Source organism: Elephas maximus, chromosome 13 (assembly GCF_024166365.1).
Source record: "Elephas maximus indicus isolate mEleMax1 chromosome 13, mEleMax1 primary haplotype, whole genome shotgun sequence".
Classification (NCBI taxonomy): Eukaryota; Metazoa; Chordata; class Mammalia; order Proboscidea; family Elephantidae; genus Elephas; species Elephas maximus.
Window position 1 is genome coordinate 33580990 of NC_064831.1, and position 18001 is coordinate 33598990.

At 35.3% G+C, this 18001-nt stretch overlaps 1 protein-coding gene across 1 annotated transcript in view; it reads left to right on the top strand.

The window, feature by feature from the left end:
• Window positions 1-18001, top strand: part of LRBA (LPS responsive beige-like anchor protein) — a 769624-nt gene that overhangs the window by 582921 nt on the left and 168702 nt on the right. The window contains exons 46-47 of the mRNA XM_049905216.1: window positions 4236-4376; window positions 5392-5511. Of these exons, the coding sequence (XP_049761173.1) occupies window positions 4236-4376; window positions 5392-5511 (261 nt within the window). The remainder of the gene's footprint in view (window positions 1-4235; window positions 4377-5391; window positions 5512-18001) is intronic.

Sequence of the window (18001 nt, forward strand, 5' to 3'; positions counted from 1 at the left end):
AGCCCGCTTCCTCCCTCCGCTCTTTCTTTTTGTGTCCATTTCACCAGCTTCTAACCCCCTCTACCCTCCCATCTCCCCTCCAGGTAGTAGATGCCAACATAGTCTCAAGTGTCCTCCTGATCCAAGAAGCTCACTCCTCACCAGCATCCCTCTCCAACCCATTGTCCAGTCCAATCCCTGTCTGAAGAGTTGGCTTTGGGAATGGTTCCTGTCCTGGGCCAACAGAAGGTCTGGGGTGCGTGACCACCAGGGTCCTTCTAGTCTCAGTCAGACCATTAAGTCTGGTCTTTGTACGAGAATTTGGGGTCTGCATCCCATTGCTCTCCTGCTCCCTCAGGGGAGAAACCATTCTTTTTTTAATGTAGCAGAAAAGGATTGTTAATTATTTGACATTTCATATGCTTTTCACAGTAAAATTTGGAGGCCCCTGGGCTTTTAAAAAGTAATTTTGCTTTTAATTACATTTTTGAGGTTGGGTAATTCAGTCGATTGGGACTACTACATTGTACTTTTAACCTTCTTACAGACAGTGTACAGTAGTTATATATTTTTATGATCTACTTTGCCACTAAAAGATTGTGATGTTTACATTCTTTCCAAACAGACTATAGTAATTCCATCATGCTTATTTGATTGCTTTTTAAAAAAAATTCTTGGTGAAATAACCTGAATAATAATTATTATTGTTCCTAATGACTTACTGTATGCCTGCCATTGAGCTGGGCTCTTTACATACAATATTTTTGTTTCTCTAATAGTTAACAAAATTAATTCTCAGAGAGGATAATAGAAAAAAAAAGTTGTTTTTTACTGTAACACTCCTAAAAAAAACATTCAAAAAGTTTTACTTTGCATATCGTGTTTTGAAAGGCATCATTCTTATCTCTGAAACAGAACACCTATCTCACTACCACAATTGTTACTCTTGCTATTTGTGAGATTTTTCAAATTTCCTATGTACAATAACTTTTTTACTATTAATACCATTTTCAAGAGTTTTCTTTATTTTGTCTCTTCCTGCGTTGATCTAAGTTCTTATTTTAAATTTGTTTTTAGGTAATGCTTCTGTTAATAGTCTTGAGACTAATTTTTAAAACATTCTATTCTAATTATTTGAACCAAAGTTGTGATTCATGTTTCTTTTTTCTTTTTTGGTAGATTGAAAAATCTTACTTAATTTTATTTGTTAGCTTTTTGTAGTGTTTAACATTATTTTTCTATATTCCACGGCTATCTGTGTTTGCCTGGTTATGAACTTGAATTCCACTATTTTTATACTCTCTAATCAATAATTATATTCTATTGATTTTTTTTCTGAATAAGTTATGACCATTTTGTAATGACCAGTATTTTGTTTCTCTTCATCCTTTAATCAGTTTGCTGATTAAATAAAAAAAAAGTACTCTGTCAAGCTTCTCCAGTTAGATTGTACAGAGAGCTTTATGTGGGATGATAGTGCTAAGGATCTCCCTGAACTGGCTCGCAATTGTTTTTTGTAATATACTGTGTAAGTAAGAGAAGCCATCAGCATTTACTTTTAGTTCTTTCGCAGAGATGAATAAACATCTTGAAATGCTGATTTAGACAATGTTTTAAAAATGCGATGATGCACTTCAGTATGTAATGGACTCTTGCTTAGTTAAATGTTTTGCAGCGTTGTAACATAGTTGGATTCAGCTCATCTTTTAAAGCAGTTGTCAGAAAAATATGGGCCAGCATGGTAGAATGTATTAGCTCAATACATTGTCTCCATTTTGTTATGAAGCTGCTGAGGAAGCTATGATATACAGCGCTGTCATTACAGATCTATTGTTAGGACGGTTCCACAGCCTTCTTTGCACTGCCATTAATTTATAGCAGTAAACAATATGTAGCCCTCCAACTGCAGCAAAGCAGAATCTTTTAATGAGGTGGATGTTATTACCACAATAAATCAGTGCTTTCGCGTAATGTATAATTCAATGTGTGTATTCCCACTGTAACTTCTCTGAGTAAGCTGATAGTGTATCATTGTCATTGCACAGCTCCACTAGTCTTTTTTTTTTTTTTTTTTCAAAAACCTTCTTTTATTTGGGGACTTCTTTTTTATATGCTTGCAAATTAATGTGGCATGTCTTGATAGCTGTCCTGTAGCAGGCTTCAGAAACCAACTGTAACAATAACAGCCAGAATCAATACTGTGGTTCTACCTATATGGATCTCTGCAAGATGCCATTTTTTCAGATGCTAGTGAAATCAATCCTAATTGGTTTTAGCATTATATTCAAGAAACGTGATTTTATAACTATTGATTTTGGGGGATACTCATTTGGAGAGTAATAAAAATAAAAATAGGAGCAGATAAAGTGAATACTTAGTATGCAGAAAAATGTTACAAAAGGGGGCATTGATTCTATTTTTAATTCGTATAATTTGTCTTCCAGTGATTTTATTTCTTCCTTCTTTCCTTTTCCATGGCTCAGTCTTCAGGGACAACAACTAAAATACATTTAAAGGCATTTCAAATTGGTTCTGTAACAAACAAAGAATTCTTGAAGTCCTCTTCTTAACTGGCATAAATTTAGTCAATCGATATAATTCTTTTGTACAGAAACTGATGCTTTAAAAGTGGCATTTTAAATTAGTATATGTGACACTGATTTAAACTAGTAATCAACCAAAGATTTTTAAAAATCTGCTTATAAAGTAAAAATGGCTTAAAAATAAAATAAGGTTGATTAGAACCAAGCTTTTGAAAGAGAATAGTACCAAATGTAAATAGTATTTGTGAAAAAATAGCTAACAAGAAGGATAGCTGTAATGATAAATTTAAAATGTTGCTTAAGATCGCATATTTGTATGGAAAGTACATTGCTTCATTTCAATAGAATATGTTAGAATACATCAGTTTTAAACCAATATTTTAAATTATTTAGTTTGAAATTTCCACCTTAAGGGTGATATTTTCTTTTCCCCTGATCTTTTTTTTTTTTCTCTTATAAATAAAGAATGATTAACTCACAGTTCCTTATAAAAGATACAAAGCAGAAGGCTGGTGCTCTAAATCTCATTAAGGGAAGTAATTTTACATGTTGTGTTTTTTCCCACTGAATTGGTCCTTTATTTTGAATAAAGAATAGAGATTCCCTAGGATCAGAATGTTTTAAGAGCTGTTCTTAACCTTATTTGAGCACTAGCCTCTCTGAGAATCTTAAGAAAACTCTGCTTCTTCCTTAAGGAAACGTACCTATACATAATCATACAAAGTTGTATGTACCATTTAATTGAGTTTATGTACCCCCTGAATACCTGCAGCAGCAACAGCAAAAGCGACAATGATACCAATGTTTATTGAGCTCTTATTCTATGCTAAACCATGTGTTTGGGGCCTCACTGGCATTATTTTATTCAAGTCTTACCCCAATTCTAAAAGATCATGTTAAAAATAGTAATTAGAATTCACTGAATGTTTGACATATGCCAGGCACGATTTGTAGGACTTCACATGTTCTGAATCATTTTATCTTCCAAAACAGCCTTCTGACTGGGTACTCTTATTATCCCAGTAAGCCCAGGCTCTTTACCACTTTACTATACTGCTCTTTGGACCATGTCTGTAATGTATTGTTTTTAAATATAAACTCAAAATCTGTCTACTATTCATTTTATGGTTTCGATATTTCATGTAGGTATATTTTTATCCTAGTTTCATTAATACTAGTAGAATTTCTAATACTAGTAGAAATTTCTAGTTACATTTTAATCTCTTTTTTATACAATTTCCTGCTTGCACTCCTCATTCCTCCCCTAAGTTTGTTCCAGCATCTTCTCAGAACCCCTGTTAAGTCAGTCCTTCAGCTTCAAGGTCTGTTTTTGGTTGTTGCTTCTTAATAAACTAAACAGAACTTTAGAGGTGCTTTCCAGAGTACATTCACTTCATGTAATTGTCTTTATGAATATGCTTGTTATGAACCGATTAAAGACCTATGTTCAGCTGAAGGTAGACTTACTGAGAAATGACAGATTTCTCTATTCCTTACTTATATGTGTATGCTTACACCAGCTTTGAAAAATAAATTTGTTTTCCCATCCACTCTCTGAATATAACATTGTGTTTTAACTTAAATAGTATGTGTTTATTTAATATATGCTAATATCACCTGCTAATAAGGTAACATTTGAAGAGAGGAAAAGATAAAGGATGATTACATTTATATGTGTTCTTGTTTTTCCTTTTCCCTCTACCCCATTGCCAGCCAATCGGAGCTTTGAATCCAAAAAGGGCAGCATTCTTCGCAGAGCGTTATGAATCGTGGGAAGATGACCAAGTTCCAAAGTTCCACTACGGTACTCATTACTCAACTGCAAGTTTTGTTCTTGCCTGGCTGTTAAGAATAGTAAGTTCAGTTTGAATAATAAGCCGTGACTAAGTAAATTCAATGTTATGGAGAGTATGTAATGATTAAAAATCATCAGCATCTTTTTTGAAAACTAAAAAGAATTTTTAAATGACTGAGGCTTTAATTATATTCCATTTTGTATATATTTTATAGCATATTAGTATAAAATTGCATTTAAAATGTTTCACCTGGAATTGTGCGAATTATTTTCTTAAATTTGGCTCTGCAAATGGGAGCTATCTTACAAGATTCTAAATTGTTGTTTAGGTTATTTTCGAATGTAGTCTGTTAAATAAGAACTAAATAGATGGATATATTTTGGAAACTTTAATTGCACCAAATGGAATAAGGTATGTCTGTAGGTAACACTGAGGCTGCCACGTATCGATAATATATTGGTTAAACAAGAAGTGTTTCTGTAAAATTGAAAGGTGATTTGTCTACTAGAAAGTAATTTCTTTGGGAAAGCATTAGCAGCACATCATTAATTAAAGCTTGTTAGAAGGGTACAGGCAGGCATAAATCCTAGAAGTAATTTATAGTGCTTAGCTAATTTCAAGCAATTATCCACTAATATGTGTTTAAGTGTTCTTTAACTAAGAGGAGGCTTTTAAATCTTCCAAACATTTTTCTTTTCTTAATCATAAATTAAATATTGAGCCATAACAATAGGAAAATTACATAGAGGACTATTTCCCTGTACTGTGAAGAAAATACAGTCTAATTTATGTCTGAATGTTACTAATAAATTCTTCTTGGAAAGGAAGAAAGTCTGAAGAAAATGTTGCAAATACCAAATTTTGGAAATATTTATAAATACTTCTGAAATAACAAAATAATGTAAGAACATTATTGTAATCATTTAGATATAATTCCCATTTGATACCTAGTATATATTTATTACTGGCTAAAACATATTAGTCATTAAAATATTTAGATATAAAGATTTATTAAAAACCATGTTCTTATACGTGAGGGAACATACGAATTTTTCTAATTGCTTAATTTTTAGGAACCCTTTACCACTTATTTCCTAAATTTGCAAGGAGGGAAATTTGATCATGCAGACAGAACTTTTTCATCAGTTTCCAGAGCTTGGAGAAACAGTCAGCGTGACACATCTGATATCAAGGTACAGAAATGTTTCATTTTACAATTATTATTGCCAGTGTATTCCTTGTTGAATTGAATGTTGAATATATGTCTCCTGCAGTGCAGCCCTGTTTTTACTAAAGGTAAGCCTCGGAGGATGAGGCCTTAATTAAATGGCCAAGAACCACTCTACAGAATTTCTCTCTTTCTCTATCTCCTTTTTCATTGTAGCTTGGTTTTTTTGTTTCCCCTTGAAATCTTTTTTTTAAGGAAAAATAATGAATTTGGATGTCCTCCACGTGAGGCAGCATACTCAATGGCATTCTAAACTTAATGAATAAAATTATTGAAGTCAGAAAAATACTATGGGGAAAATCTTAAACCAATGTATTTAGATATTCTATGTCTCTGTTCTTAAGGTTATCATCTTTCACCTGCTGCTGGCCCTAACTATACCCTTAACTTTGTTTGGTATAGAATTGCTTTTGTGAGGAAAAATAAGAGCTCTACTCCTGTCTATATGCATGTTTATTACTGTAAAAGGCCAAAAACTTTTGCATAGTAGCTAATATAATCTTTACTAGACTTTTGTTTCTACCTTCAAAAGTACAGTATTTTATTTTCTTGACATAAAATACTACAAGGTACTGTGCTAGATGCTGTTTAGTATGATGAAACATACCTGTGATTGTAAAGTTCCTTATGATCTCATAAAGAAATATGACTTACACATAAATAATTATAACATGGAGGAAATAATAAGTGCCATGTGAGAGATTTTAGAGTTCAAAGGAACAACTGTTAAATTACTAATGTGAAGGAGCCTGGTGGTGCAGTGGTTAAGAGCTCGGCAGCTAACCAAAAGGTCAGCAGTTCAAATCCACCAGCTGCTCCTTACAAACCCTATGAGGCAGTTCTATTCAGTCCTATAGGGTCGATATGAGTCAGAATCAACTCACCGGCAATAAATTTGTTTTTTTAAGGAACTATAGGGTACTTTTAAAAAATTTCAATATAATGATAATTCCACCTTTCATTTATGTGTTGCACTAACCAGGGGGCAAGGTGGGCGAATTGCACCTTCATTGCTAACTGCGTCATCATGCATTCAATTCCCAAAGTATGAAAATAGATCAAGTCTTACCTTCCCACTTCTCCAGTCTCATCACCAACCACTCATGTGACACACTCTCTCTTGAACCCTAGCCACCCAGAGCTAGGTCAGAGCTCACAAGTTAGGTGGACACCTTCTTTCACACCAGTTGCTCATGGATCATTTCTCAGACCCTAGCCACCCAGAAGTAGGTCAGAGCTCACACATGAGAATGACACCTCTTGCAGAAAGACAGGTAGATGCCGGCTCCTACTGACTCTCACTGCCCCCATGGGTTTGTTAATTCACTCGAATGATTCACAGAACTACACCATACATATGGTTACAGCTTTAGTTCAACCAAAAAGGATACAAATGAAGGGACACATAGAGCGAGTTTAGGGAGGGTCACAATGTGGAGCATCCATGTCCTAAAGAGGGACACACTACCCTCTTCAGTCCATGGTCACCATCAAGGAAGCTCCTCTGAGCCTCCGTGTTCAGGGCTCTTATCAGCCTTACCACATGGTCATGATAAAAAAAAAAAAAGCTAAACCCATTGCTGTCAAGTCGATTCTGACTGATAGTGACCCTATAGGACAGAGTAGAACTCCCCCATAGGGTTTCCAAGGAGCACCTGGTGTATTTGAACTACGGGCCTTTTGGTTAGCAATCAAACTAGGGTCATGATAGATTACATCATACTTCACGAGGCTTAGTCAGCTTCTAGCTCCCAAGTGGTCCCTGTTGGTCTGGTCAGCCCCCACTCATTCACCTCAGGTGTTGGTATGGCTACAAAAGAACTGAGAACAAAGACCAAATTCCTTCTGCAAGATTTCATCATACCTTGCATGTGTGATACTTCCCAGTCTACAAAATGTGTTCATGTACTTTCTTATTGTATAGCACAACATTGCTTATATCAAAGATACTTTATTGAAAAAAATTCCATCATATGCAGAAAAGCAATTTTTGGGGCATCTGTCAGGATGTTTTGATCTCATAAATAATGTACTCTGAAATACTTTTGAAATTGTATATCATACTTTTAAGAATCATCAATAGATAACCTTGAAATGGACAACTAGATAAAAGTGAATAAGAATAGCTAACAGATTTAATAATTGGCCTTGAATTCCACCTCTAATCTCAAAGCTATTTAATTCTTTAACTCTTTCAGGCAGTAATAAGATATATAGAGACATGAAAACATTGATAAGCCTGACTTCTCATTATCAAATTGGAGACTTGTAAAATTTTTTTTTTTACTTTCACATTCCTTCATTTGTTAAGCATCTCATGACCAAGTTATAACCTTATACTGAATTAAGTTTGGTACGAGATGTGGAAACAGAAACCAGGTCATGAATTTAAGGGTTATTTTTTCCTGCCCTGTAATAGAGATAGTGAATGTCTTCACCTTTCTAATCTATTAGTAGTAGACATTCCTCCTGAATGTTTTGGTAGACAGGGACTATGTATGCTAGATCCTCGGAGTGTTCTCTCCTTTTTCTAATTTCAGCCTTTTTCTCCCACGAGTCTTTAATTAGCAGTTATCTGGTTCCGTTTTCCCAAACACGTCCAGTAAAATACCCTACCTGTAAAAAATAAACCCACATGAACATCTTTATCTTTCTCCCCTTGTTTCTCTCATTAGTCTTGTTTCTTAGCAAATAACGACTCAAATCCATCTCACTTCCCTTTGACTGGCCCAGCAGGCTTTAATACAGCAGTCCCTGTTGCTAGACAAAGACTAGGCTTTCAGTTTTTGCTCTTGTGCTACTGTAATTTCCAGTTCTCTAATTTTTTTTTTTTTTAACGGTGTTAGGTAGGATGTCTGTAGGAAGAAACAGAGTACAAGGTTAAGGGAAAAGTTCAAAAAATAGAAGAATTTTAAATTTCAAGTGTAAAGGTGATTGGCACCCAAGCAGAAACATAGCTGTATTCTTATATATTTTTTCATTATGTTCAGAGGCATGGAAATTTTGTGCAGGATTAATTTTGCTGAAATCTGCTAATCCTCGGTTGTTGTTAGTTGTCGTCGAGTCCATTCCAGCTCATGGTGACCTAATGTGTGAAGAGTAGAACTATTCCACAGGGTTTTGAAGGCTGTGACCTTTCAGAAGGTGATCACCAGGCATGTCTCCCAAGGCACCTCTGGGTGGGTCAAACTGGCAACCTTTCTGCTGTAGTCAAGGGCTTAACCACTTTCAAATGATATTCTTTTTTAGTTCACATAATATCTGTGGGGTGGGTAGGTCACTGACAAATTACCGCCATTTTCTATACTGGTAACCAGCCAAGTTAGTTCCTACAACTCAGTGACTTTCAAATACTTTAAAAAGTGTGTAATATATGGTTACACAGTCAGTGGTTAAGAGCTACAGCTGCTAACCCAAAACGTTGGCAGTTCGAATCCACCAGCCGCTCCTTGGAAACCCTGTGGGGCAGTTCCACTCTGTCCTGTAGGGTTACTATGAGTTGAAATTGACCCAATGGCAGTAGGTTTTTTTTAGGTTTTATGGTTACTCTTTTTAAAACCTAGAGGGGATTTGATCATATTTTTTTTTTTAATGCCAGTTTTTAAAGTGTTATATTTTACCACTTTAGAAAGCACATTTAAGTATTATATAATAATAAATAATAGATTAGTAATAAAGCATATTTATTATAATAATATAAACATTTCATTCAGATACAATATTATATTTCAGTTGGTATCCTATTTATTTGTCTTGTTGGAGTTTCGAGAAATACTAGGGAAATGTTAAACAGTATTGAAGGGGTAGGAAATGCGGGGCTGGGTGGTGGAAATCGTCTTCTGTTCAGTGGGTTCTAAGTACACTTTGCGTGATTAATAGGGCTTATATTCTCTTAAAATATTTTCATGCCATTACACAGAAGTGGTATGTTGTAAGATGGATAGAAGATTTATTTAAATAAAATTTTGAAAAAAAAAAAAACATGGTAACATTTCAAGTCCTTTTTTTTAGCGGAGAGGGAACTGTTAACTTTAAATTAATTTTAGAATTCCTATGTCTTGCATTCTGCCAATTTTCAGATAATAGTTTTACTAAAACGTAAAGGTTATTTGTATAAAACAAAAAGATGGAAATATGAATTCTTTTTATTTCAGTGAAGAAAGAGACTTTATCAAGTTTTACTGTGGCTTATGGCTACTTCCCTGGGCTTTGCAGGCTTTGGGCATTGTTTTGGAATCACACCAAGGGGTAACGTTCTGCTTATGGGAAGAAGAATGCATTCATCCTTCTTCATCTCCAATGTCTCTGATGTGTACTTCATCCAAATATGAACTGGAAGGTAGTAATAACATGTAGTCTTCAGGAATGAAGTAGGAAGTGCTAATATTGGGTTGGAGAATCATCACTATAGTAAATAATATTTCTAAATTCCTAGTAGAGTCTGTGTTTCAAACCTTACAGATTTGTTCGAATTTAGAGATGGTGGCACAGAATAGATTACTTTCTCCAACCCGAACCCAGAATTATTAAGATCAAATTTTATGGAACAAATCAATCTTGTAAAGCTAGGATGAATTTCACTAGGCAGTCACATCTAAATATTAGGCAAATATCTGAGCTTTCCTAGGCAGTGCATTATCACTGATTTTTTTCCCTCTTAAGACAGACTTCTCATTTCAGGTACCCTTAACATCAATAAATTAAATCCAGTGGTTACGAACAGTCTGACTTGCTGCAGCTTAAACTCTTTTTTCTTCCTTTCTATAGAAATGCTTAACAGGATTAGAGAGTGGAAGGAGTCATAAATGACACCTCAGTTTATTATTTTGAAATAGGGGCAGTAGTAAATGGATCTAAGATGGGAATTATTGGAGAACCATACTTCTCCAGAATATCACAATTTAGTGCAACAATATATTACTAAAATAATGTTGTTGGCGGTTGCCGTCGAGTCAGTTCTAACCCATGGCGACCCCATATGTGTCAGAGTAAAACTGTTTCCCTAGGGTTTTCAAGGCCGTGACCTTTTAGAAGCGGATCACCAGGGCTGTCTTCCAAGGTGCCACATGATAGGTTCGAACCGCCAAACTTTTTTTTTTTTTGGCTCATAACTGAGCACTTAACCGTTTGTACCACCCAGGGGCTCCTACTAAAATAATAACCTATGCTGAAAGTAAAATTATAGTAAACGTTTGAAGAAATGCTCAGGTAGCATTTATTTAAAAAAATTTTTTTTAATTTCAATTGACATTATACACTGCCAGTTTCTGGTTGTGATATAGCACCAAGTCAGCACAGCCCTTGCCTTCATTGAACCTTCACACTTGAGGAAATACTGACAATAAAACAAGTTCCTGTAGTGTGGTATAGTAGACGCCTTATGGGCTCACAGGTACTGCATCTAAGGAGAGGGAGAGGAAAGAGGAAACCCAGAGCCAATGATGAGAGGCCTTGCAAAGCAGGCTTTAGTACAGCAGTCTCTATTACTAGACAAAGGGTTGTTGAGGAGGTTGGCTTCATCCTGGGGGTAGTGGGGAGACAGGAACATACTTATTCTGTGGTTTTATGAGATGACTGTGTTTGGTGTTTGAATACGTATGACACTATGGGCAAAAGTGGAAGTAGTTGGTAAGTTGTTAAAGTAATTAGAAGAGGCAGTGGAGGCTAAAGTCATAGTGGAAATGGGGCTAGAGAGATGTGGATGAATTTAGGACATACTTAAAAAAAAAAACCCCATTGCTGTCGAATCGATTCCAACTCATACCAACCCTATAGGACAGATTATTACTGCCCCATACAGTTAGACATACTTAGAAAGTAATAATTATTATGATTTGTTGATTAATTCATCTTGTGAGATGAAAAAGAAGGGAGAACTTAAAGTGTACTTGGGCATTTGTGTAGAGAAAACAGAAGAAAGAGCCCATTTAGTTAGGGCATGGGAATCTAACACTCTGCCTTCAGGCGGAAAACTTAGTATGAGAGGTGAAATAAAATCCCCAGAACACACTTATTTAAATTAGCATTATTCCACCACAAAGAGAAATGAAGTCCTGATACATGCATCAACATGGATGGACCTTGAAAACATTATGCTGAGTGAAATAAGTCAGATATGTAAAAAACAAAACAAAAAACACTGCCATCAAGTCGGTTGTGACTCATAGTGACCTTATAGAATGGAGTAGAATTGCCCCGTAGGGTTTCCAAAGAGCAGCTGGTGAGTTTGAACTGCCAACCTTTTGGTTAGCAGCTGAATGATTAACCACTATGCCAGCAGGGCCCCAGGTCAGACACTAAAGGACAAATATTACATGATCCCACTTACATGAAATATCTAGAACAGTAGAGACCAGAGTTTATTAGTGGTTATCAGGGGTACGTGGGAGGGAGGGGAATACGGGAACTCATTGCTTGGGGGACACTGAGCTTCTCTGAAGGGTGATGGGAAAATCTGGGAATGGATAATGGTGATAGTTAAACCCCATAATAAACATAATTAATGTTTCTGAATTATACGCATGAAGAATGTTGAAATGACAAGATTTGTTACATATGTGTTTGCCATATTTAAAAAATAATAATTCTCCTGGATTTGGCAATTGCTTGACCATAAGGGACAGGAAGATATAAAGATGATTCTTTATACAGGGTGCCTGGGTGATTATAATGAAGCACGTTTGTAGAGTCAATGTGTGAATTCAGTTTTCGATAAGCTGGTATGTTTTCAGATTAACCAGAGTAACTACTAGTTGAAAATTAGAACCTAAACTTCAGAAGAGTGTCACTGGCAGAGGAAGAGAGAATTATAAATGATACGGTGGTTGTCGTATGCCCTTGAGTCGATCCTGACTCATAGCGACCCTACAGGACAGAGTAGAATTGCCCCACAGGGTTTGCTAGGCTGTAATCTTTACGAGAGTTAATCTTTACGAGAGTAGGTCGCCAGGTCTTTTCTCCCTCAGAGCGGCTGGTGGGTTCAAACCACCGACCTTTCAGTTAGAGCCAAGCACTTAACCATTGCACCATCAGCACTCCTTATAATAAAAATAAAAAAAAAATAGGTGATACTTATCTTGAACTCCTCAAAAGAGTTGTCTGTTTTTTAGGTCTCCACTTTGTCAGCCCTCCTTGACTCGAGCCCAATGTAATCAAGATTTTCTTCTCTACTGCTTTATTGAAACCAGTGTTAACAAAGTCATTGGTTGTCCACTTTCACGTTCTTAAACGCAGTGATAAATCTTCAGTTCTCATCCTACTGGGTCTGTCAGCATCACTGACACAATTAACCCGTCTTGTAACTTGATTTAAGAAATATAAACCTCTCCTATCTTTTTACCCTTTTTTAGGCTCCTTTACTGGATTATCTTCTTTTTATCCCCTGAGTTGTTGTAGTACCTTAAGGCTAAGTCTTTAGACTGCCTCTTTTTCTACACTTGTTACTTAGGTGATCACCTCTTGTCTCACAGTTCTTCTCTGAATTCCAGATTCGTATATGTAGCTCCTTTTGAACGTTTATAGACATCTTAAAGTGAACATGTCCAATGTCAAACCCTGGATTCTCCTTTTACCCTTCCCACCAAAAAAAGTTGGTGCCTGTCCCCCCGATACGCCCCGTATCAATAAAAGACATCACTGTTTACCCAGTTTGCGCAAACCAGAAGTTTAGAATCTTTGATTCTTCCTTTCACACACCCTCCCACATCCCATCTTCAGAATCTTCACTGTATATCCAGAATTTGACCCATTTTTACTACCTACATCACTAACACTGTAGCCCAAATGACTAATTTCTCACTTCAGTTCTTCTCCCATTGGGTGCTTTTTCTATCAGTAGCAGTAGTAATCTTTTTATATTGTAAATCAGGTTATATTCTTGTGTGCAAATCCATCCAATGACTTCTCATTTCACGTAGAACAAAGTACTAGTCCTTACTGTAGCCACCATCATCCTGTGTTATCTGGTTGCCTCTCGGATTCTTCTCTCTTACTCTACTAAAGCCTCAATTGCCTTTTTTTTTGTTGTTGTTCCTCAGCAAAAATGCCAAGCATATTCCTGTTTTGGTGATTTTGGAAATAATGTATGTCTGCCTGAACCGCTTTCTTCCCAGATATTTGCTTGGTTTACTCCCTTCTTTCGTTCATGTCTCTGTTCTAGTGTCACCTCTTCAGAGTAGCCTTCCCTGAACACCCTTTGTAAATTAACACTACTTCTGGCCCCCATCATTCTCTGTCTCTTTATCCTGTTTAATTTTTCCACATAGTGTCTGCCACTGTTTGGCATGATATGTATATATTAGCATGTTTATTTTGTTTTTCTCCCTCACTCAAAAAAAAAAAAAAAGAGGGCAAACCAAACCTGTTGCTGTTAAGTTGATTCCGACTCATAGCAACCCTATAGGACAGAAAGAACTACAACATAGGGTTTCCAAGGAGTGGCTGGTGGATTCAAACTGCTGACCTCTTGGCTAGCAGTCAAGCTCTTAACCACTGCGCCACTAAAAAAAAACAAAACAAAAACCAAACCTATTGCCGTCCAGTCAATTCCGACTCATAGTAACCCTATGGGACAGAATAGAACTGTCTCATAGGGTTTCCAAGGAGTGGCTGGTAGATTTGAACTGAAAAAAACCTTTTGGTTAGCAGCCGTAGCACTTACCCACTACTGCCACTTGAGCTCTGTAAATTGAAGGTGGGGACTTTTTGTTTTGTTCACTTTGTAATCTTAGCATTTAGAATTGTGCTTTATATTTAGTTAACACTCAGTAAGTGTTTTTTGGTTTTTTTTTTTTAAGTGTTTATTGAAAGAATGAGTAAAGTAAAAGAAGCCAGGAAGAAGAGGAGTCAGTGAAGGAGCCTGGGAAAAAAAGAAAGAGTTAGTTTGAGGAGAAAGAAGAGAGTGTCTGGCCATCTCAGCCAGAAGGGGACATTAAAACCCAAAGGAGTACGTGCTCCACCTACAACAGGACGCCTAACACCTAATATTTTAGGGAGATCTTTTCTGTTCTTAAGACAACTGGTAGCTGAATGGCATCTGCTGACCAAGAGTTGTTAATAATTAAGTTTTGTACATTTTTACAGGTAATACAGGTTAAGTTCTTACAGTTTATAGCTTTATAAAAACAAGCCTATGTGGACGTCTCCTCACAAGTCGTGTCTTGGATACTCAGTTAAAAACCCTACCTTATAATTAATTGTGTGTTGTTAATGATTAATGTATAATTTCTATTAAGGGTGAGTAAAGTATCTTCCACACCTCTCTCATTTAAATAAATAGAATGCATTAAACCCTAAGAGATTCTAAGTAACATTTTTAAAAATAAATGACCATGCTGTAATATAAAATGACTTTAGTTTGAAAATTATGAGTGTGCACATGTATGGTAAATAATAATGGAAAATGGCGGTGATCATGGAACACTTTTATTTGTGTCTTGTGAGATTTGTGAAACATGAGACCTTTGACTTGCCCTCTACTACCTCACAAATCCCAGGAGCCTACGATTCGAAGATAAATTAGGTTCCTTTTTTCCCTAGCAGCGTGTCTTCTACAACGTTAATACATTCCACGGATGCTGATAGCATCAGCATTAGGGCTGTTTATAAAAAAGTGTTTAGCTACAGTTAGTAGCACATAATTGCCGGAGATATATTTCTGATCCCGCTTGGTTTTTATTCGTCTGTTTTTAAGGACAACTCAAACTTTATGATTTGCTAGTTTTATTTTCTTAGTAAAAATATTTTCATTGTTTATTCTTCCTGTTTTCAGATGTATTTTTTAACAATTTAGAATTTTGAAATACTAAAAGAAAGTAAAATTAAAATCTTACTATTTTCCATATAGCCCTTGTTTATTTCTAGCTTATGTCCTCCTCCATTTCTTTTTCTTTGCCAGCCCCTCTTTTTCCATCATTCTCCCTCCCTCTGTGCCACTCACTCATATCCATATAAGAATGAGCTCAAGCTATCTTACCTCTCTCTTAACAATGTAACATACTTACACCCTAACTCAAGTATATATCTGCTCATCCTTGTGTTTACTTACAGACTTGTTAATTTAACCACATGTTTTTAGTTCTTTTCTTCTTCATTTATCAGTAGGCTAAAGGGTGAACCCATGTAGTAATTTTTTTTTAATATTCAAGTTTGTACTCTTAGGCCTACAGTGAGTCACTTTTTGTTCTTTCACAAAAATTACTTGAAATACTGAATATTTTTCTTATGCTATCTATACACAGTGCTGATAAAAAGAACTTTTAAAGTACTTGGAAAAAGTTCACAAATCTTCCCTAATTATAAAAATGAATACATCAGGTGTGATTTGTCTTTTGAGTGATGATATTTTTTCCAATTAAAAAGATGTAAAAAATGTTCATTAATATGTTCCTAGACACTGATATCAACTGTTTTCCTCCCGTAGTCACAGCAGAATGTGTGTGTGTGTGTGTCTCTCTCTCTATAAAAAACCAAAATATATATACATAAAAGTTTGTATGTGTTTTATAACTTTCTCCAGAAAGGATTTAAGGTGAGCATTATTAATGTATGTTATCTCTTCCCAAAATATAATTTCCTTGAAGGTTAGGGAACCTAGAACACCAGAAGTCCCAAGGAAGATGTCTAGTGCCAATACGGAAGTGAAAAATGTGTTGAAAGCAGAAAAGAGAACTCTAAAATATTGAGGGTATTCATCATAAAGTGAGACATGTTAAACCCTACCTGTCATTACTAATAAAAAAATAATAAATTTGTTTTAAATATGATACTTATTTAGTAGGAATTTTGACGTCCCCAATATTTTTGTGGGCATAGTTTATTTTAACAAGTAAATTTGGTTAAACATCTTTATGAATAGACATAATTCAGTGAGTGGCCTGTTGGCTTTAAGCATTGTGCAAGTTGAACCTGTAATTTGAGGTTTTTATCAGGTTCCATGTTAGTGATAATTATAATTAAAAAAATAATAATGTTTCTGATTATGTAGAATTCTGTGTTATCTCATATGAGCCTCACAACAACCCTGTGATTTAGAAAGGGTAATTGAGATGAGTAAGGGTCACAGAAATTAAATTAATTTAAGGCCATGTGGCCAATAAGTTGAACAGACAGAACTCAAACCCAATTACTCTCTCCACCACATCACGTTGAAATAGAGTATTATCTCTTGGCTTGTAACCCATGATTTTTCCTTATTTTAATACATTTGAAATGACGTATCTGTAATGTCCCAAAACAGACAATATTTATTGGGTCTGCCTAGAATGATTATAGATTTTTTTTCTTTCTCCAGTTTTAAAATTGCTGTTAGGCTTTTCTTTTATCAAAGAAAAAAAAAATAGCATTTTGTCTGTTAAGGAGAAACTAAATTTAAACATCAGTTCAAAAACTTTCACATATGCAGTCCATATAAAATGATTATCGTAGGTACATCTTAGGGTGCTTGACCTGTAGTCAATTTTTTTCTTTCTCCGGTTTTAAAATTGCTGTTAGGCTTTTCTTTTATCAAAGAAAAAAATAGCATTTTGCCTGTTAAATAAGGAGAAACTAAATTTAAACATCAGTTCAAAAACTTTCACATATGCAGTCCATATAAAATGATTATTGTAGGTATAACTTAGGGTACTTGCCTGTAGTCAATTTTTTTTTTTTTTTAAGTTTTTCTGATCTATGAGTTAAAAAAATAAACACCCAAAATTTAAAATATATCAGAACTTGGTCATTATTATTTTTCATAATGTTCATTAACTCTTTTTTGTTCCTTAAGAAAGGTTATTTTGGAGGGTTTTTTCTTTCATAAAATATATTATTTTTCTATTGTATAAAAGCTAAGATTTTGCTTTCCCATCCTTTGCCAATCAAAGCTCTAGTTCAGTGGACAGAATTGGCTATTAGAAGAAGAACCATACAGCCAGGCTGCTCAGGCCATTCATAGCAGTGGGGCTCATACCTTAACAAAAAACACGAAAGCCTATGTGTGGTCATAACCAATCCTTGTCACTGTGCTGTGAAAGCCTTGGGATTTGTGATCAAAGCAGTGAGCTTATCCTGAACTGTGGTATAACCTCTGGTTGAACCTTTCAAATTTTTATTTTAGGAGATGATAGACTACATTTTTGACTATGTTACCTGCCTCTAAGAGCCATCTGCCTAATAAGTGATAGAGATTAAAATTATTGTCAGCAAGTCAGAAGAAAATGTAAATTGTAAATATCTCTGTCTTCTGTCAGTGTTGTTTACTTATCATTTCCCGCTGATGTTTTTAAGAATTGCTGAACATGTGTTTTCTATCCAGAGCTGAACGTTCTGGTCTAATGAATATAAAACACACTTCCCTTTGTAAATGTGCATTAAAAGTAGTAGGAAGACATAATCTTTGACTCTGTTTACTACATTTCGTCTGTCAGAAGAGATAATTTTGAACCGCAGTATTTGGTGTTACATTAAAAGCATGGTTC